Genomic DNA, 22,971 nt, shown 5'->3' with positions numbered 1-22,971 from the left:
ACAGCATAGACGAAGACAACCCGACTTTGAGGATGGGTAAAACATACATAAATAACAAACAGCATAGACGAAGACAATCCAGCTTTCAGGATGGGTAAAACATACATAAATAACAAACAGCATAGACGAAGACAACCCGACTTTCAGGATGGGTAAAACATACATAAATAACAAACAGCATAGACGAAGACAACCCGACTTTCAGGATGGGTAAAACATACATAAATAACAAACAGCATAGACGAAGACAACCCGACTTTCAGGATGGGTAAAACATACATAAATAACAAACAGCATAGACGAAGACAACCCGACTTTCAGGATGGGTAAAACATACATAAATAACAAACAGCATAGACGAAGACAACCCGACTTTCAGGATGGGTAAAACATACATAAATAACAAACAGCATAGACGAAGACAACCCGACTTTGAGGATGGGTAAAACATACATAAATAACAAACAGCATAGACGAAGACAATCCAGCTTTCAGGATGGGTAAAACATACATAAATAACAAACAGCATAGACGAAGACAACCCGACTTTCAGGATGGGTAAAACATACATAAATAACAAACAGCATAGACGAAGACAACCCGACTTTCAGGATGGGTAAAACATACATAAATAACAAACAGCATAGACGAAGACAACCCGACTTTCAGGATGGGTAAAACATACATAAATAACAAACAGCATAGACGAAGACAACCCGACTTTCAGGATGGGTAAAACATACATAAATAACAAACAGCATAGACGAAGACAACCCGACTTTGAGGATGGGTAAAACATACATAAATAACAAACAGCATAGACGAAGACAATCCAGCTTTCAGGATGGGTAAAACATACGTAAATAACAAACAGCATAGACGAAGACAACCCGACTTTCAGGATGGGTAAAACATACATAAATAACAAACAGCATAGATGAAGACAATCCGACTTTCAGGATGGGTAAAAGATTTAAGTAGAAATTCACTAAAGGAGATATATAAATAACTAGTTCACATAAACATGTTTAATATCATTAACTATTAGAGAAATACAAATCAAGACCACAATAAGATACCACTTCCTAGCCATTCAGACGGATATAATTTTTAAAAAGATAACAAGTATTGAGGAGGATATGCTAAACCTGGAATGCTCATAAGTTGATGGTGGGAATGTAAAACAGTACAGCCACTTTGGAAAGTAATTTGGTAATTTCTTAAAACGTTAAACACGAATTTGCCATACAACCCAGCAATTCTCCTCCTATGCAAAGACTCAAAAGAAATAAAAACATATGTCCATAAAATACTTGTCCACAAATGTTAATAGTAGCATTGCTCATACCAGGCAAAAAGTGGAAATATCCAAATGCCCATCAACCGCTGAATGAACAAAGTGTGCTCTGCAGGCTGGGTACTGTACTGTGGCTCACGCCAGTAATCCAGCACTTCGGGAGGCTGAGGCGGGTGGATCACGTGAGGTCAGGAGTTCGAGACCAGCCTGGGGCAACATAGTGAGACTTCGTCTCTACTAAAAATACAGAAATTAGCTGGGCGTGATGGCATGTGCCTGCATTTCCAGCTACTCAGGAGGCTGAGCCATGTGATTCATTTGAACCCAGGAGGTGGAGGTTGCAGTGAGCAGAGAGATTACGCCACTGCACTCCAACTTGGGTAACAGAGCAAGGCTCTGTCTCAAAAAAAAAAAAAAAAAAAAGTGTGCTCTGTCCATAATATGGAATGCTATTTAGCAACAAAAACGAATGATGTACAGATACACAGAGCAACATGGATTAACTTCAAAAACCTCATGCTAAGTTAAAGAAGCCAGACCCAAGAGATTACCAACTTGATGTGGTATAATTCCATTTTTATGAAATGTCTAGAAAAGGCAGATGGAGAGAGACAGGCAGATGCCTGTTTAGTCTGGGGCTGAGGACGGGAGCAGAGTAACGACAAATGGGCAGGAAGGATCTTTTGGAGGCATGGAAACATTTGTAAATTGTATTGTGGTAACGGTTGTGCTACTGTAGAAATTTACCAAAATATCAAACAATACATTTACAATGGGCGAATGGCATATACTTGTTTTGCATTTTGAGGGTTGGTTTTTGAGAAAGAGTCTTGCTCTGTTGCCCAAGCTGGAGAGCAGTGGTACAATCATGACTCACCAAAGCCTCGAAAAATTAGCTGGGTGTGGTGGTACACACCTGAAATCCCAGCTACTCAGGAGGCTGAGGCATGAGAACTGCTTGAACCTGGAGGCGGAAGTTGCACTGAGCAGAGATTATGCCACTGCATTCCTGAGTGACAGAGCGAGACTCTGTCCCAAAACATAAGTTAAAAAAAAAGAATTTTTTTTAATGTTTAAAATGATACCATTAAGAAACAGAAAGAAAAGTCCAGAATGTGGAACATTCTACAACACATTGGACTCAGTTTCCTCAGCAAGTCAATTACCTGTGCATGTGTTGGGGGGGCAATGCAGGGGAACTGTTCTAGATTACAAGAAATATTATCGCCAATTACAAGAACAGTATTTGAATGTTGATTCAAATCAAGAATAAAAAAAGAAAATTAAGTTAATCAGAGAAATTTGACAATAAACTCGGTATTAGAGTACACTAAGAATCGTGGTAAATTTCATGTTTGGGGTAAAGGTATTGATGTGGTATAAGAAAGCATGCATACTTTCTAGAGATGCACATAGAACTAAATGTTGTGACTACTTTGTTAGTTACTTCAGCAACCACAAAAAAAGACGAGATGGGAAAACAATGTCTAGCAAAATGGTGAAACAGATCAAATCTAGGTGATGTAAACATATGTGTGTGTACACACACACATATACACACATACACACACACACACACACACACACACATAGGGGGTAATTATTCTAGTCTAGTTGTTTTTAACATAAACAATTTCATTTAAGAGCTGCCATTCATTGAGCATCTGCTGAAAGCCAATCATCATGTTAAGGGCTTTCTGTGCACCACCAGCTAAATCCTCTCAACAGCCTCATGGTTCAGAACTATTATTATCCCTACTATTATAGATAAAAAGTAATGAAAGAACTACCACTTCAGGTGTAGCCAAACAATCTGCCAGTTCGGCAAAGCCTCAGGGGCCAAGTAAATGAAAGACTACTAGGGTTTTCATTGTGAAAACAATTTTTACCAGTTGGCCACAGTACACACTGGAGGGCAGTCCCCAAGTCCTGTGGTTGATCCTGTGTGTCAGGGACACTGGTAGGCAATAAAAGAGGGAAAAGGAGGTAGATGGAGGGTGAAACAGAACAAGACGACCAGCAAAACAATGAGGGAAGAGGAATGAAAGACGGCAAGGGGAAATAGTAAGGCAGGAACGCATGGAGTCAGTGACGGAAGGCACAATGGAACCCGGAAAAGGAAGACCTGGAGTGTCAGACACATTTACTTCCACCATGGCCCACCTTCCACTCTCCCCCAAACCCTAAGACCAGGCAGAAAGTGAGACTACTACAGAGGAAAACAAAGACCAGGCCCACAGCACGAGACAGCTCTGTCCAAACGTAATTACAGATGGTGATGTGCGCTCTCCCTAAGCTGCCGACCAGCCACTGTACCTTCCTGTGATCATGACCTTCCCAAGCTCAAACTCAGCTTCTCCTGACCAGATCCAAGCTCACAAATTGAAGGGAAAAGAAGAAGAAATTATTTATTTAAACAGTGTTTAACAGCTTGAGATGAAATTCACAGCCCATCAGCACCCAGTGAGGCTGCTCTCAGGGAGTAATTTGTGCAGCTGAGATACTGGACCACAGTAACGCCACTGGGTGCTCAGGTCAGAGCCTCCCGGTGCCAGGGTCAGGAAAGGTTTTAATCCAAACAATAGGAAATACACATCTGGGGGTGCCGTATGTATATTTGGGGGGACTGTAGACAGGAAAGGAGATACAGAAGGGAGAGAAGGACAGAAAACACAAAAGAAGAATCCTCGATGCATTTTGAAAACTGGAATGGGAGCTGAAGGGGGGAGCGGACCGATGTTCTGATCCAGGCAACCGCCAGAATGAACCTTGAAGGCCTTATGCTGAGGATGCAGAAGGCCACACAGTGCATGATTCCCTTCATGTGGCGTGTCCAACATAAGCAAATCCATGGAGGCAGAAACTCGATTCGTGGTTGCCAGGAGCTGAGAAAGGGTGGAGTGGAGGAGGACCGCTAATGGATACGAGGTCTTTTTAGGGTGATGAAAACATTCTAAAATTAGATAGTGCAGATGGTTGTATGGCAGTGAGCACACAAAGTCACTCAACTGTTTACTCTCAATGTGTGGGTTGTGTGCCATATGAAATATACCTCAAGCAATCCACAACAAATAAATGAAAACATTGTTTAACTAGCAAATGGAAAGATAAACAATTCCTTTTCCCTCCGCTCCCAGAGGTGCAGAGTTTCTCTCTCTTGTTATCATGAGTTTTGTTTCTTAGTACAAAAGCAGAAGCGAAGGAGAACATCTGTGCAGCTCATAGCTACACACACACCATGAAAATAATGAGAAGCTGTGAGAACTAATGATGTGAAAGCCAAACTCTTTGATCTGTTCCCTAACCAACTCCTGAGGAGCAGGCAAAGACCAGTCACCTTCCACACGCAGCCCTCGGGCACAGACAGCCCACACGTCATCTGCTTTTCCAAATCACTGCATCCACCTTTTCCTCGTTGTACTTCATGGGTGATCAAAGAATCTCTACCTCCCGAAGACCTCCTTCATAGACAGGCTAATTTCTGTGAACCAGAGAAAGTGGTTTACAAAACTCCAAAGCTTTTCTGCCCCAGTTTCTACTGGTAATTATTTCATTATTTACTGGTTATTATTTTATTATCAGAGTAAAAAAGAAGAAGTGGGAATCAGAACAAGTCACTTCACCTCCCTGTGTCTACGTCTCCTCATCAGCAAACAAATCGGCAAGCCCAGAAATCTCCCGAAGAATACGCAGTCGGGAAGGGATCTCTCAGTCTACGTCCATCAGTCATGGAAACACAGCACAAATTAAGTTCTAGGGAACTTTAATTTTTTGGAATTTTCACAAAGTAATTTCCTCCAGCCATAAAATAATTTTAAAACTATGACGCACAGCTCCCCAGCAAACCATCTCAGTAACCCCACGAGGCAGGCAAGGCGCAAGGAAAAGAAAGAAGTATCCTGTTTTCTTACATTCAGCACTGCTGATTTCATGTAAAAATCCTAGAACTGCTCCTTTCCCAAGAGCTTATCATAGAACTTGTTGCTAGGAATATAAGCCATCATTAAATACCTTATTAATTACATGAAATTTCCTTTATTCCCAGCTGCAGCTATAGAGGATATAACACATTGCGGGGGGAGCTACATTCATATATTACTATAGCATTGCCCAATTTCATCACTAAAATTATAGTATGCCAAATGAACAAGCAGGACTTACCAATTTTCTGATTGAAAATCTTGTCAAAGGTTATTTCGTTTCTCTCTGCGAGATACTTCTGCATCACACTCCGGATACTGGAAGGAAAGAATGACACATTTTTAACAATACAACCTACATGGTGAGTAACCACCCACAGAATGAAAGAGATACGGGTGTCTTGACTCAAAGATATCAGCTTTACAAGAGACCCTTCTTACATGAAATGCAGACTAGCCTAAAAGCTGGAAACGCCAGAGCTTTAGCCACCATCCCCTCCTGCAACACAGGGCCAACCTTACTCATAGAAACTCAACTGCAGAAAATAAGGGATTTGAAAACTCACGCTCAATATATCTGCTCTCCAAAATACTCACAAAGATGTCCGCACGCACAAACACGTGCACACAACACGCACCCTACATGCACTGCACACACGACACATGCATGTGCCCGCCAACCACAGGATTCTGCTTCTCGACAACTGGGCTTCTTTCTAAAACAAAAGCAAATGTTCCCTAGATATATTAATATTTTTAAAAATCATATTTCTGTACACCAACAATAAAGCACCAAAAATAATTAAAAGATTTAGCTTGCAACAAAATAAAAAACATCAAATACTTTGAAATTATTCTTTCAAAATATGGTACAAGAACTTTGTGGGGAAAAATTACAAATTGTGTCAGGAGAAATTAAAGAGGACCTAAATAGGAAGATATACCACAGTTATGAACAGAGAAATTCAGTACTGTAAAAGTTCAAAGTCCATCCAAATTTATCTAGGAAATCAATATCATCCCCATCAACATTCCAATAGGGTTTTTCGTAGAACCTAGAAATAAATAAGCTCTAAAATTTATACAAAAAATACAGGATCAAGAATAGCCAAAACACTTCTGAAGAAAGAGAATAAAGATACTTGGGCTTATTATGAAGTTAAAATAATAAAGACAGGATAAACAAACCAATCCAAGAAATGGAAGAGAGTGAAGAAACCGAGTCACACATACATTCGATGTGACATATAATAGAAGTAGGCCAGAAAAATGGGGGAATGATGGACAATTCAGTAAGTGAACCCCAAAAGTGATTATCCAAATGGAAAAAGTAGAAAACTGAATCTCTGTCATCCACTCATGGTGAGAGTTAACAATAACTTAGCATTATCTTTTTTTTTTTTTTTTACTTTTTAAAACAAATTGAAGCATAATTTATATATAATTAAATGCATACTTAAAGTATATTGTTAGCCAGGCAAGGTGGCTCACATCTATAATCTCAGCACTTTGGGAGGCCAAGTGGATCACCTGAGGTCAGGAGTTCGAGACCAGCCTGGACAACATGGTGAAACCCCATCTCTACTAAAAATATAAAACTTAGCTGGGTATAGTGGCAGGTGTCTGTAGTCCTAGCTACTAGGGAGGCTGAGGCAGGAGAATCTCTTGAACCTGGGAGGCAGATGTTGTAGTGAGCCGATATCATGCCACGGCTTGGGGGACAGAACGAGACTCCATTTCAAAAAAAAATGTATATTGTTAAATGTGCTTCTGTCAAACATATACACATATGTAACTAGTATCTTAAGATACAGGATATTTCCATTGCCCCAAAGAGCACCCCTTTACAATCAATCGTCCTGTGTTCTAGAATCCAGGCAACTATTGATCTGCTTTCTGTGAACATAGATTGCATGTTCCAGCTCTAGAATTTTATATAAAATCAAATCACACAATATATTGCCTGTTGTGCCTGGCTTCTTTTGTTTGACATAAGGCAGCTCCTTCCATATTGCTATGTGCATAAGTATTTTGTTCCTTTCTCATGCCAAATAGCATGGTATTGTATGAATATTCCATAATCTGTTTACCCAGCCATCTGTTGACAGACATTTGGGTTGTTTCCAGTCTGGGACTACTATAAACAAAGGTGCTTTAAATATCTACATATAAGTCTTTTTATGACAATGTGTTTTGATTTTTCACAGGTAAATACCAGGCAGTGAAATCATTGGTCATGTGGAAAATCATATTTAATATGATGAAAAACTGATGAATGATATCACAAACTGGTGGCACCATTTTACAACCCCACCAACAACGTGTGATAGTTTCAGCTGCTCCACATCCTTGTCAACACTTGGGTTGTAAGTCTTTAAATTTTAGGACTGTGCGCGGTGGCTCACACCTGTAATCCCAACACTCTCGGAGGTCGAGGCAGGCGAATCACGAGGCAAAACCCCGTCTCTACTAAAAATACAAAAAATTAGCTGGGTGTAGTGGTGGACGCCTGTAATGCCAGCTACTCGGGAGGCTGAGGCAGGAGAAGCACTTGAACTCCTGAGGCAGAGAGAGATCTTGCCACTGCACTCCAGCCCTAGCGACAGAGAGACCCTGTCTCAAAAAAAAAAAAAAAAAAAAAAAAACTTACCCACTCTGTTGGGTGTGTAGTAGTATCTTATTATACTTTGTATATTAATTTGCATTTCCCTAATGAATAATGATGCTGAACATGTTTGTACATGATTATTGGAATTCTCTCTTCCTTTTAGAGGTATGTAGACAAATCTTTTGTCTACCTTTTAATTGAGTTGTCTTATTATTCAGTTGTACAACTTCTTTACATAGTCCAGAAATAAGCACTATGTCAGATTTATGTGATGCTAAGATTTTCTCCCAGTTAGCACCTCAGCTCTTCATTTGCTTCCAGGAGTCCTTCTAAGAGCAGAGGTATTTACTTGATGGGTTCCAGTGTATTGACATTTCTTTGATGAACAGTATGTGCTAAGAAGTTTTTCATGCCTCAAGGTCATGAAGATTATAAGCTATACTTTCCTTTAGAAGTTTTAAAGTTTTAGCTTTTCTGTAAACACAAAAATGGTCTAATCTCCATTTCCGGGTAATTTTTCTGTAGAGTACAAGGTAGAAACCAAAGTTATTTTTTTCTTATAATATTTAATTGCTCTGGAATTACTTGCTGAAAAGACTCCTTTCTTTCTCTTTTCTCCATTAAATTATCTTGACACATTTGTTGGTTCAGCACTAAATACATGCAGGTCTAACTCGGGACCATCTTGTTACATTGATCTGTATGTCTGTCCTTATATATACATTGTATCATCTCATTGCTTCTTTTCTAACTTAAGAAGTTGAATCAATGAATTTAAATTATTTCTAATGTAACCAATTAAAATTATAAAATTCCCTGTAGGCATTGATTTAACTGCACCTCACAAATACTGACACATTCTATTTTCATTTTCATTCTATTCTAATTATTTTCTAATTTCCCTTGAGATTTCTTCCTTGACCTATGAGCAATTTCAAAATGTGTTGCTTCATTTCCAAATACTTGGAGATTTCCAGTTATCCTTCTGTTATTACTCTAATTCACTGATGGTCAGAGAACATACTTGGAATAACTCAATTCTTTTAAGCTTTGTCGATATGAGTTTTATTATCTGGAATACGATCCATCATTTTGAGTAGTTCGTGTGCATTTAAAGGGAATGTGCACCCTGCTGTTGGATACACTGATTCAGAAGTGTCAACTGGGGCAAGTTGGTTGATAGTGCTGCTTAGATTTTTCTCTATGCTTCCTGATTTTCTGTCTACTTTTTCTATAAATTACTGAGAGATGAATGTTGAAACCGTTAACTCTAACTGGAAATCTATTTCTCTTTTCAATTCTGTTTTCGTTGTATATTTTACTGCTCTGTTGTTAAGTACGTGAACATTTAAGAACATTGTAGTGCTTGCTTGATGAAATGAACCCATGGTCTTTACAAAATGTACCTTTTTAATGCCTGTTTACAATCTTTGTTAACTCTATTTCATCAGATATTAATCAAGTCATTGCAGCTTTCTTTTGGTTCGTGCTTACATAGTATTATTATCTTTGCCTATTTTTTTACCTTTAAGGATTTATATCTTCATATTTAAAGTAAGTTTCTAGTTCACAACAGACAGTCATCACTTGGTATACAAGCCATGGGTTCCAGGACCCATCTCAGATCCCAAAACCCTAGGATGCTCAAGTCCCTTATATAAAATGGTGTAATATCTACAGAGAACTTATGCATATCCTCCTGATAGTTTCAATCATCTCTAGGCTACTTATAAGACCTAATGCAATGTAAATGCTATGTAAATAGTTGTTACACTGGATTGGTTTTTATTTGTATTTTTATTGTTGTATTGTTATTTTTCATTGTTTCTTTCTTTCCAAATATTTTGATCTGCAGTTGGTTGAACACTCAGATACAACCCACAGGTATGGCCGGGCATGGTGGCTCACGCTTGTAATCCCAGCACTTTGGGAGGCTGAGGTGGGTGGATCACCTGAGGTCAGGAGCTCTAGACCAGCCTGGACAACCTGGTGAAATTCTGTCTCTACTACAAATACAAAACTTGGTGGCAGTCGCCTGTAATCCCAGCTACTCAGGAGGCTAAGGCGGGAGAATCACTTGAACCTGGGAGGCGGAGATTGCCGTGAGCCGACTGCGCCACTGCGCTCCAGCCTGGGTGACAGAGCGAGATTCCGTCTCAAAGAAAAAACATCACAGATATGGACAGCTGACTTTATAGATGGCTCTTGCTTTTCCGCCCCACCTGATAATCTCTGTCTTTTAACTGAAGTGTTTAAACAGTTGCATATTTCTGTTAGGTAGATACATGCCTGTGAATTAGCTGGATCATATGGTAAATATGTTTTAGCATAACTTTTTAAAAACCTGCCAAACCACCTTCTATTGTAGCTACATCCTTTCAGATTCCCACCAGCAATACAGAATTCCTGTTTCTCCTTAAACATACTTATTTTCTGAATTTTTTATTTTACCCATTTTAGTGGGTGTCAAATAGCATCACACTGTGGTTTTAATTTCCATTTCCCTAATGAGTAATGATACTAAGCATTTTTTCATATGCTTATTAGCTATTCATGTAACTTCTATAGTGAATTGGCTATTCAAATATTTTACCCATTTTGAAGAGGATTGGTAACTTCATATTCAATTGCTGAGTTCTTTATATATTCTGGATACAAGTTATTTATCATACATGTGATTTTCAAATATGTTCTCAGAGTCTATAATCTGTCTCTGCACTTGCTTAGTGCTGTCTTTAAAAGACAAGTTTTAAATTTTTGATTAAACCCAATTTATCAGTATTTTTCTTTTATGGATTGTGCTTAATGGTGTCATAGCTAAGAATTCTTTGCCTAACCCAATGTCACTAAGACTTTTTCTTAGGCTTTCTTCTAGAAGTGTTACAGTTTTAGCTTTTGAAGAAGTGTTATAGTTTTAGCTCATAAATGCAGATTTATGATCAATTTTCAGTTATTCTGGGAGTATGGTGGGAGGTAAATATCTAAGGGTTTTGGTTTTTGTCTTTATTTTTGCATATGGATATCCAATTTCTCTAGCATCATCTTGCTGAAATTCCTGTCATTTCCCCCACTGAATTGTCTTGGCATTTTTTCAGAAATCAATCACTGTAAATGCTAGGATTTCTCACCTCCATCTTCTGTTCCATTATCTACGTTCTTTATGCCAGTGTAATACTATGTTGACGACGACAGCTCTACAGTAAGTGGTGAAGCCAGTCTAAGTCCTCTTTGTGCCTTTTTCAAAATTATGTTGCCTATTCTGCTTGGATTTCAAAAGGGACTGCAGTGAATCTATAGATCAGTATGGGAAGAATTGCCATCTTTTTGTTTTTGACACAGGGTCTCACTCTGTTGCCCAGGCTGGAGTATAGTGAAGAGATCATGGCTCATTGCAGCCTCAGCCCACTGGACTCAAGCAATTTTCCCACCTCAGACTCCAAAGTAGCTGGGAACACAGGCACATGCCACTGTGCCCAGCTAATTTCTGTAATTTTTTTGTAGAGACAGGGTCTCACCATGTTGCCCAGGCTGGTCTTGAACTCATGGGCTCAAGTGATCCTCCTGGCTCAGACTCCCAAAGTGCTGGGATTACTCCAAAGTGCTGGGCTCACAGTGTACACCACCATGCCAGGACAAGAACTGCCATCTTAATTACATTGAACCTGCTTTCATCTGTACTTTGCTCCTGTTTTCCTCTTTTCTTGCCTTCTTCTTCTTCTTATGATTTAATGTTTATCTCCCCTACTAGATTATTTTAACTCTTTTCTTTTTTTCTCCCCTTAGGAGTTGCTCTAGGGTTTACAATACACATCTTTACTTACCATAGCCTACCTCTAAATAAACATTTTACATTTCCATGTCCTCTCTATGATTTGTGCTATTATTGTCATACACTTTATTCCTACGTGTTCTAAACCTCCCAATATATTTTTATTGTTTTGGTTTTAGACATGCAATGTCTCTACATTCAGTGGCCTTTGTATTATTGTGGGTGCTCTGTATTTCTTTGTGGAGATTCAAGTGTCCCCTGGTACCATATGCCTTCTATCCAACACATCTTCTCCAACATCTCTTGCGGTGCGTGTTAACTAGCAATGAATTTTCCCAGCTCTTGTTGGTCTAAAAAGTCCTTATTTTGCCTTTAGTTTTAAAAGATACTAGTATTGGGTATAGGATCCTAGGTCGGCAGGTTTGTTTTGTTTCACGTGGCACTTACTGTCACGCCACCGTCGTCTGCCTGCATGGGTTCTATAAGAATTGTGCTATAATTTTTATCTTTGTTCCTCTGTACGAGCATTTGGTTTTAATCTGGCTGCCTTTCTTTATCTAGCTCCTTTAAGAATTTCTCTTCGCTGTTGGTCAGTAGCTTAACTATAATGCATCTAGTGGTATGATTTCTCTCCCTACCTTTACCCTGCTTGGGGTTCTCTGAACATTTTTTAAACTTTGTTAATTGACACATAATAATTGTACATATTCGGGGGGTGCAATGTGAGGTTTTGACACATACAATGCATAGTGGTCAGATCAGAGTAATTAGCATACCCATTATCTCAAACATTTATCATTTCTTTGTGATGGGAATAGTCAATGTCCTCCGTCTAGCTAACTGAAATCATGTATTATTATAACTATAGTCATCCTACGGTGCTATAGAACACTAGAATATATTTCTCTTATCTAGCTGTAATTTTATACCCTTTAACAAATGTCTTCCTTCCCCACCCTTTCTCCTACCCTTCCCAGTTTTCTATCTCTGCTTTTGGAAAATTCTCAGCCATTTTCTCTTTGTGTATTTTTTTAGTCGGCTCTTTCTCATATTTCACTTACTCTTATGTTAGAACATTTGATATTGTCCCACAACTTTTAGACATGGAACAGGAGACTGTACTCATAAATCCAAAACTAAAAATATAATCTATAGAAATACATATATATAATGAAACCATACATTTCTGAAAGGCAGGGAAATGCATAATGTGCAGTTATGAGTGGTTGCCTATAGGGAGAAGAAGGAAAGAAACACAGGCCAGGAGATGGAATGGGGAAGGAACTCACAGTAAAAGGAAATTATTCTCTGTATCCTTGTTCTCATGCTGGTACTAGAAGTGCTTATATTATTTAAAATGAATTAATGAATGATTCAATGACTACAAAATAAAGGCCATGCATAAATTAATGAGAGAGTATCATGAATCAAGTACCATGATTAAATTCTGTGAATATAAGTCCAGCACTTGAGCCATGGTAAGTATTAAGTGAATTATGAGTCTCAATAAAGACATGTATGAAGAGGAAGGGTTAACTTTTCTTTTCTTTCTTTTTTTTTTTTTTTTTTTTTTGAGACGGAGTTTTGCTCCTGTTACCCAGGCTGGAGTGCAATGGCGTGATCTCAGCTCACCGCAACCTCCACCTTCTGGGTTCAAGCAATTCTCCTGCCTCAGCCTCCCAAGTAGCTGGGACTACAGGCACGCACCACCATGCCCAGCTAATTTCTGTATTTTTAGTAGAGACGGGGTTTCACCTCGTTGACCAGGATGGTGTCGATCTCTTGACCTCGTGATCCACCTGCCTCGGCCTCCCAAAGTGCTGGGATGATAGGCGTGAGCCACCACGCCCAGCCTCAGGGTTAACCTTTCAAACAAGTTACAAGACATGCTAAAACTCTGCCAGGGATGGCCCTATCACTAATTGTAACAGTACATAAGATTAACCAGTTACTTGCCTCTGCATTTAATTATACCTAGCTATAATCAGTCACTCATAGAACTCTCCATTCTCAAAGTTCTGAGGGAATAAATCAAATAATATTTTAAAATTTTTTCAAATTGCAAATTATTGATAAAATTTTCAAATAGATGTTTAAAATACAATATAAAAGTAAAAACTAGATATTAAAATGTTCATCTCTCACTTTTCATATTGTCGAATATTTCCTTGATTGAAGCCGAATAGTTCAGTTGAGCCAACTCTGTTCACAGACCACATGACTTCTTTTTGAGGCATGGCAATCTTTCCTTCTCTTTAGTGGATTCAAATACCTCATTTATTTCATTCATCTAACATTGCATGTATGACGATTGGGCTTCACCTACCATGACTCTCATTCTTCCCCAGAATACTCTTGAAGAAGTGTTCCAGAACACTTCTAAGACAGTATTCTAAAACAGTTATCAAATTTGGCAATTTACTACCTATTCCATTCTGAGTTTCCAATTTTCCATATAATTCCTACTATGCCATGATTTTTACTCTTCCCTTCCTGTAGAGGGTGATTGGATTCTTATATATCTTCGTGTAATCATCTTCCCTAAAGTAGAACACTTTATACATCTATAGATACATGGAAATATATGTATGTATATATATATACATACACACATATATATCACGTAAGTATATTATATATACACATACATACAAAGGGGGTTCTTGCTCTGTCATCTAGGCTGGAGTGCAGTGGTGTGATCATAGCTCACTGCAGCCTCAAACTCCTGGGTTCAAGTCATCCTCCCACTTCAGCCTCCCAAGGAGCAGAGACCACAAGTGTACACCACCACATCCAGTAATTATGTTTTTTTCTTTTTGGAGACAATGTCTCACTATGTTGCCCAGACTGGTCTTAAATTATTGGCCTCAAGAGAGTCCCCCACCTCAGACTCTGAAGTAGCTGGAATTATTGGTGGGAGCCACCATGCTCAACAATTTTTTATTCATGTTAAAAAGTCTAATTTCCTCTCTAACCATGAGAAATATAGTCTGTGCTTATATTTTTCCCATAATTCTTGGCTATTTCCTTATGTTCTACTTGTAATTTTCTTCACTGTACTATTCAGTTCCCATTTGTATTTTTAGTATCTTGCATGTTTGTATTTTTAGCTCAAAGAATGTGGCCGGTTGTCTAACGTCACGTACAGAAAGTAACCTGCTGTATTTTGGGTGTGTGTGGCTATTGTAAATGGGACTGCATTTTAATTTGGCTCTCAGCTGGAACATTATTGGGGTACAGAAATGCTACTGATTTGCGTACATTGATTTTGTATCCTGAAACTTTACTGAAGTCGTTTATCAATCCCAGGAGTTTTTTGGCAGAGTCTCTATGGATTTCTCGGTATAGAATCGTATCATCAGCAAAGAGAGACAGCTTGCCTCCTTCTTCACCTATTTGGATCCCTTTTCTTTCTTTCTCTTGCCTGACTGCTCCAGTACTATGTTGAACAGGAGTGGCAAGAGTGAGAATCCTTGCCTGTTCCAGTTCTCAAGGGGAAGACTTCCACCTTCCGCTCATTCAGTATGATATTGGCTGTAGGTCTGTCATAGACAGCTGTAATTATTTTGAGGTACATCCCTTTGATGACTATTTTGTTCAGGGTTTTTAATGTGAAGGGTACTGGATTTTATTGAGAGCTTTTTCCACATCTATTGAGATGATCATATGGTTTTATTTTTACGTGGTAAATCACATTTATTGGTTTGCATATGCTGAACCAACCTTGCGTCCCAGGAATGAAGCCTACCTGATCATGGGGAGCTAACCTTTTTGATGTGCTGCCGGATTTGGGTTGCTAGTATTTTGTTGAGAATTTTTGCCTCTGTGTTCATCAGAAATGTTGGCCTGTAGTTTTTTTTCACTGTGTCTTTCCCAGGTTATGGTATCAGGGTAATGCCAGCTTTGCAGAATGAGTTGGGGAGGAGTCCCTCCTCCTTGACTTTTTTCTACCAGTAGAACTACAAAACACTGATGAAAGAAATCATAGATGATACAAACAAATGGAAGAATGTTCCATGCTCACAGACTGGAAGAATCGATATTGCAAAAATGGCCATGCTGGCCGAGCATGGTAGCTCACGCCTGTAAACCCAGCACTTTGGGAGGCCAAGGTGGGTGGATCACGAGGTCAGGAGCTCAAGACCAGCCTGACCAACATGGTGAAACCTCATCTCTACTACAAATACAAATTTCAGCTGGCCGTGGTGGCAAACGCCTGTAGTCGCAGCTACTCAGGAGGCTGAGGCAGGAGAATCACTTGAACCCAGGAGACAGAGGTTGCAGTGAGCTGAGATGGTACCGTTGCACTCCAGCCTGGGCAACAGAGCAAGACTCTGTCTCAAAAAAAAAGAAAAAAAGTAGGCCATGCTGCCCAAAACAATCTACAGATTCAATGCTATTTCTATCAAACTACCAATGTTATTTTTCATAGGATGAGTAAAAACTATTCTAAAATTAATATGGAACCAAAAAAACAAAGCCCAAATAGCATAATCCCAAGCAAAAAGAACAAAGCTAGAGGATCCTATTACCCAACTTCAAACTATACTATAAGGCTACTGTAACCAAAACAGCATAGTGCTGGTACAAAAACAGACACATAGACCAGTGGAATAGAAGAGAGAACCCAAAAATAAAGACCCACAGCTTCAGCTATCTGATCTTTGACAACGTCAACAAAAATAAGCAATGGGGAAAGGGCTCCCTATTCAACAAATGGTGCTGGGATGGCTGGCTAGCCATATGCAGAAGACTGAAACTGGATGCCTACCTTTTACTATATACAAAGAGTCCTCAACAAAGTCCTCAAAAGAGCTACAACATGAACGAAAGTTGACAAGTGGGACCCAATTAAACTACACACCCTACAGAATACAAGAAAATATTCTGAAACTATGCAACTGGCAAAGGTCTAATATCCAGATTCTATAAGGAACTTAACAACAAAAAACAAATAATTCCATTAAAAAATGGGCAAAAGGCATGAACAGACACTTCTCAAAAGATACATACAAGTGACCAACAAACATACGAAAAAATGCTCAACATCACTAATCATCAGAGAAATGTAAATCAAAACCACAATGAGATACCATCTTGCACCAGTCAAATGGCTATTATTTAAAAAAAAAAATTCTAATAAGGCTGTGGAGAAAACGGAATGCCTATACACTGCTGGTGGGAATGTAAATTAGTTCAGCCACTGTGAAAAGCTGTTTGGAGATTTCTCAAAGAACTTAACACAGAACTACCATTCAACCCAGCAATCCCATTACTGGATATATTTTCTTTCCAAAAGAAAATAAATTTTTCTACCTAAGAAACCCTGTCTCTACTAAAAATACAAAAAAATTAGCTGGGCATGGTGGCTCGTGCCTGTAATCCCAGCTACTCAGGAGGCTGAGGCAGGAGAATTGTCTGAACCCAGGAGGCAGAGGTTGCAGTGAGCCAAGATCGCGCCATTGCACTCCAGTCTGGGTAACAAGAGTGAAACTCCGTCTCAAAAAAAAACAAGAAAAAAAACGCATGTACTCACATTTTCATCACAGCACTATTCATAATGACAAAGACAAGGAATCAACCTAGGTACCCATCAGTGGTGGATTGAATAAAGAAAATGTGGTACATATATACCAGGGAATACTATATCACCATGAAAAAAGAATGAAATCGTGTCCTCTGCAGCAACATGAATGCAGCTGGAGGTGATTATCCTAAGCAAATTAACACAGAAACAGAAAACCAAATACCGCATGTTCTTACTTATAAGTGGGAGCTAAACACTGGATACTCATGGACATAAAGATGGTAACAATAGATACTGTAGATGAATAGAATGGGGAAACACTATTGGGTATTATGCTCAATAGCTGGGCAATGGGATCAATCATACACGAAACGCACTACACCCACATAACAAACCTGCAAATGTACCCCTTCAATCTAAAATTAAAGCTGCAGTGATTTTTTTAAAGTATTTCGAGATGGACCATAGATACAAATACAAAGCCTAAAACTATAACAGCTCTAAAAGAAAATCTACGAAAAATTCTTTATAACTGGTCCAAGCAAAGACTTTAGACATGAGGGCAAAAACATGTCTAAAAACAACAGGAGAAAAACTAATAAATTAATTTCATCAAAATTAAAAACTCCTGCTCCTGAAAAGACATTCAAAAGGGTAAAAAAACAAGCCACATGTTGAGAGAAAACACTGGCAAATCATCTAATTGAGGACCTGTACCCAACATTAACAAAGATCCTTTACAGCTCAAGAACAAGAAAATAACCCAATAAAAAATGGGCAAATGATTTGAACAGTCACTTCAAAGACGAAATGTGGATGGCAAACAAGCCTAAGAAAAGTTGTTCAACATCATTAGTCATTAGGAAAGGCAAATTAAAATCACAAAAACATTCCACTTCATACCTGTTAGAATGGCTACAATTAGAAAAGACCACACTGGCCGGGTGTGGTGGCACACACCTATATCCCAGCACTATGGGAGGCCAAGGTGAGAGGATCACAAGGTCAGGAGTTTGAGACCAGCATGACCAACATGGTAAAACCCTCGTCTCTACTAAAAATACAAAAACATTAGCCAGGCATGGTGGCACACACCTGTAATCCCAGCTACACAGGAGGCTGAGGCAGGAGAACTGCTGGAACCCAGGAGGCGGAAGTTACAGTGAGCTGAGATCATGCCACTGTACTCCTGCAGGGGTGACACAGTGAGACTCTGTCTCGAGGAAAAAAAAAAACAAACAGAAAAGAAAGAAAAGACCACGCCAAACACTGGGAGGAATGAATAACTGGAATTCTCATATACTGCTGGTGGAAATGTAAAATGGAGCAAACACTTCGGAAAACATTTTGGCAGCTTCTTAGAAAGTAAAGTTAAACTATACCTACCATATAATAAGTCCATTCCATTTTTAGGTACATACCTGAGAGAAATGAAAGCATATACCCATATGAAGATTTATACATGGATATTCTTAGCAGCTTTATCTGTGATGTTCAAAAGCTGGAAGCAACACAATGGCCACAACAGGTGAATGACTAAGTAAACATGGGCATCACTATAATGAAATAGTACTCAGCAATAAGAGGAATGAACTATGAATATATTTAAAAACACAGACGGATCTCAGAATAACTGTGCTGAGTTAAAGAAGCCAGACACCGCCCCCGCCCACCCCCCACCTCCCCGCCATCCAAAAAAAAAGTACAAAACATTTGATTACAAAAAGGCAGGAGTAAACTTTTAAGGATGGTGCATGTGGTATAATAAAAAATATATTTAGTCTATGTCTCTGGTTCCTGACACAGAGCTCCAAATATGCTTGTAATTTCCTGACGGATGGGAGTGTCTTTTATTCCTAAGGAGCCCTTTTCAACTGTACCTGAGTTTATGCTAATGAGCTGACTCTTGGTGGGCTTTTAGATAGCTCAATATGGGGGCTTGTTGCCAGAGGAAGCAAAAGTGTGACTAGACGGTTAAGACTTTCAGCCTCTTCCCCTGACCTTAGGGAGGCTGGGGATTCAGTTCTGTCATCAACACCCAAAGCTTTCTGCAATCAAGCCTACTTTGCTTAAAAATTCTTCAAGAGCTTGGAGAGTTTTTGGGTTGGTAAACACATCATTTGATGGGAAGGTGCACTCAGAGAGGGCACAGAAGCTCTGCTCTCTACCCCTCCCTGCCAGACTCTGCACCATGTTCCTCTTCCATTTTGCTATTCCTGAACTGTATCTTTCATAATAAAACTAATCATATGGATAGCATTTTTGTGAGTTCTGTGAGTCGTTCTAGCAACATAGCATACTGGAGGGGATGGTCATGGGAGCCCGTGAATTTGTGGTCAGCCAGGCAGAAGTATGGGAAACTGGGAACCCCATTCCTAGCTGGCATCTGATTTGGGGCAGTCTTGTGGGAACGAGCACTTAACCCAGCACTTAACTGGGGAAGGGTCTTTGCTAACTTAAGGTGGTGTCAGAATCAAATTGAATTGTAGAACGCCCAGTTGGTAAGATAATTGAGACATTCATTATCTTAATTTTGGTAATGGTTTTGCCAATGTAGACAAACTCACCAAACTGTGCACTTGAAATATGTTGTTTATCTCAGGTTAATTACACCTCAATAAAGCTATTTGTCTGTTTAATTACACCATTGGGATGCAGGAGGCAAAACCTTGAGTGTGGGAAACTACACAACAAAATGACCCGATATCTTTAACAAAAAAACCTCAGGAGAAAATAATGACAGTGGAGAAATGTATAGGTCAAAAAAGACTCAAAGTAAATAACAATCAGGCATAATGTACGAATCTTACTTAAAAATTCAATTCAAGTAAAAAAGTATTCTTTAAAAAAAATAGAGAAATGAGAATGTGCATTCACTATCTGATAATATTAAGGGAGCATTTTTTTTTTTTTTTGGTAGTGGCATTGTATTCCACTTTCACTTTTGTATTCTGAAAGAGTTCTATCTTTTTGGAATGCATATAGTAATGTTGACAGATGAAATGATATATATACAGTCTCTAGACATGCTTCAAAATAATCTAAGGGAGATAGGAGGTATAGATGAAACAAAATTAGCTATGTATTTGATATGGTTTGGCTGTGTCCCCTTCCAAATCCCATCTTGAATTGCAGCTACTATAATTCCCACGTGTTGTGGGAGGGACCCAGTGGGAGGTCACTGAATCACAGAGGCGGATCGTTCCCATGCTGTTCTCATGATGGTGAATAAATCTCACAAGATCTAATGGTTTTCTAAAGAGCAATTACTCTGCACATGCTCTCTTGCCTGCTGCCATGTAAGACTTTATTCCTCCTTCACCTTCCGCCATTATCGTGAGGCCACCCCAGCCATGTGGAACCATGAGTCCATCAAACCTCCTTCCTTTATAAATTACCCAGTCTCAAGTATGTCTTTATTAGCAGTGTGGGAACAGAGTAATACAGTATTAATAACTGAGAAAGCTGAGTGATGACTCTATCAATTTCATACTCTTATTCGCTCCTTCGGTGCATATTTGAAATTTTCATTATACAAAAGTATTAAAGCAACAAATTCTGGCTTCCAGAGTCCAGGGTTATTACTTTTACACATCTCCTCACCAAAATAAGGGTTGTGTATATCATACACTGTATACTGCTTGGAGACATAATGACTTCTTTTAATTTAATACCAACTGGCTGGAAATACACCAGTCCTACCCGTCATGGCCTGCTGGGGTCCTGCTACGTAAATGCATGGTAAGTATAATAAATATTGTATTATAATTTTAATTTTTTTCTACCACGAAAGTGGTTGAGAGACCTGTCACCAGACATCTGCTCCCTGTGGGACAAGAATAGGTGGGCCAGGTTGTACATGAACACCTTACTAGTAGAGAAACTACAATATTTAGGACATAGCTAGATAACCTCTAAATGCACTTTAAGCAAATATTGTAATTAATAGGTAATATATTGCCTAGAAAAACTAGTAGCACATAGTAAGGTACCTGTAAAGGTTTACAAACCTGAACAAGTTTGTAAGAGAGTGCTTTCTAAACTCTAAGCAGTGAGTGGGCTTAGTGGCTCATGCTTATAATCTCAGCTCTTCCAGAGGCTGAAGCAAAAGCATCACTTCAGTCCAGGAGTTCGAGAACTGCCTGGGCAACATAGCGAAAACCCCACTCTACAAAAAAAAATGTTTAAGGTAGCCAAGATGGTGGCATGAAGCTGTAGTCTCAGTTACTCAGGAGGCTGAGGTAGGAGAATCACTTGAGCCCAGGAGTTTGAGGATGCAGTGAGCTATGATCTCACCACTGCATCTCAGCCTGGGCAACAGAGCTAGAACTTGTCTCAAAAAACAACAAAAAAAATTATTAATAAACTACAAGCAGCACACAAATGAGAATTTTTACCATTACTGACCATCGAAAAAACCAAAAGAGATTTTTTTAATGACCACACAATCATATCAAGATTCTGTTCCCCCAAAATCAAACTACTTTTCTTTTATGTAGTTACTATTTTCCACAAACCACTCACCAAGCACACAGAAGAGAGTTCCATTATCCAAAGTCACAATAAAAGCCTGACAACAGGGCCGGGTACAGTGGCTCATGCCCGTAATCCCAACACTTTGGGAGGCCAAGGCGGGCGGATCACAAGGTCAAGAGATCGAGACCATCCTGGCCAACACAGTGAAACCCTGTCTCTACTAAAAATATAAAAATTAGCTGGGCATGGTGGTGCACACCTGTAGTCCCAGCTACACAGGAGGCTGAGGCAGGAAAATCGCTTGAATCCAGGAGACAGAGGTTGCAGTGAGCCAAGATTGTGCCAGGCAAAGTGAGACTCCATCTCAAAAAAAACATCTGACAACTAGATTCAAAACCACTGAACTCCACCAGGATTGTGAAGTAGTCTCTAAAAGAAGCTTAAATAGTTTAATGCCAACTCTTTGTGTATCCTCAGTTTCTTGTATCTTTTACAGAAAAGTGTCTTATATAATTTGCATAGTATTAAACAGTTCAGCACAGGACAATCTACATTCAGATCACAACCCAATTAAGCTAACTACAAATTTGTTTTGTGCTTTTCCTACAATATTTTGATAACCCACATTCTGTTGTAATGCCTTTTCCTTTGCAATGTAACTAGATATTAAGTGACATTAAATATACTTGAATTTCACTGGCCCACAAACACATCAAATACAAAGTCATCCCCAAACAGACACCAGCTGAAGGATGAATAAATTTATGGGGTCCTTGGTTTACCTAATCAAAGAGACTGAACCTTTATACTCAAAACTATCTTTTTAAATTAGTTACAGTAGGCATGGTGTGGTGGCTCACACCTGTAATCCCAGCACTTTGAGAGGCCGAGGCAGGTTGGATCACTTGAGGTCAGGAGTTTGAGACCAGCCTGGGCAACATGGTGAAACCCTACTATATTAGTCCATTTTCACGGTGCTGAAAAAGACATACCCAAGACTGGGTAATTTATCCAGGAAAAAGGGTGTAATTGGAGGTATAGTTCCACGTGGCTGGGGAGGCCTCACAATCATGGTGAAAGGCAAAAGGCATGTTTTACACAGCAGCGGGCAAGAGAAAGAATGAGAACCAAGCAAAACAGGTTTCCCTTTATCACACCATCAGATCTCATGAGACTTAACCACTACCAGGAGAACAGTGTGGGAGAAACTGCCCCCATGATTCAATTATTTCCCACCAGGCCCCTCCCACAACAGGTGGGAATTATGGGAATGCAATTCAAGATGAGATTTGGGAGGGGACACAGAGCCAAACCATATCACTCATCTCTACCAAAGCTACAAAAAAATTAGCCAGGCATGGTGGTACGTGTCTG

At 39.3% G+C, this 22,971-nt stretch overlaps 1 protein-coding gene across 1 annotated transcript in view; it reads right to left on the bottom strand.

Annotated features, from left to right (window-relative positions):
* GRK3 (G protein-coupled receptor kinase 3) overlaps positions 1-22,971 on the bottom strand; it is a 168,588-nt gene that overhangs the window by 122,227 nt on the left and 23,390 nt on the right. Inside the window, exon 2 of the mRNA XM_035256379.3 lies at positions 5,459-5,535. Within this exon, the coding sequence (XP_035112270.1) occupies positions 5,459-5,535 (77 nt within the window). The remainder of the gene's footprint in view (positions 1-5,458; positions 5,536-22,971) is intronic.

Source organism: Callithrix jacchus, chromosome 1, assembly GCF_049354715.1.
Source record: "Callithrix jacchus isolate 240 chromosome 1, calJac240_pri, whole genome shotgun sequence".
NCBI classification, from domain to species: domain Eukaryota; kingdom Metazoa; phylum Chordata; class Mammalia; order Primates; family Cebidae; genus Callithrix; species Callithrix jacchus.
Note: the sequence above shows the minus strand (reverse complement) of the source record. Positions and strands in the feature narration are given on the sequence as shown.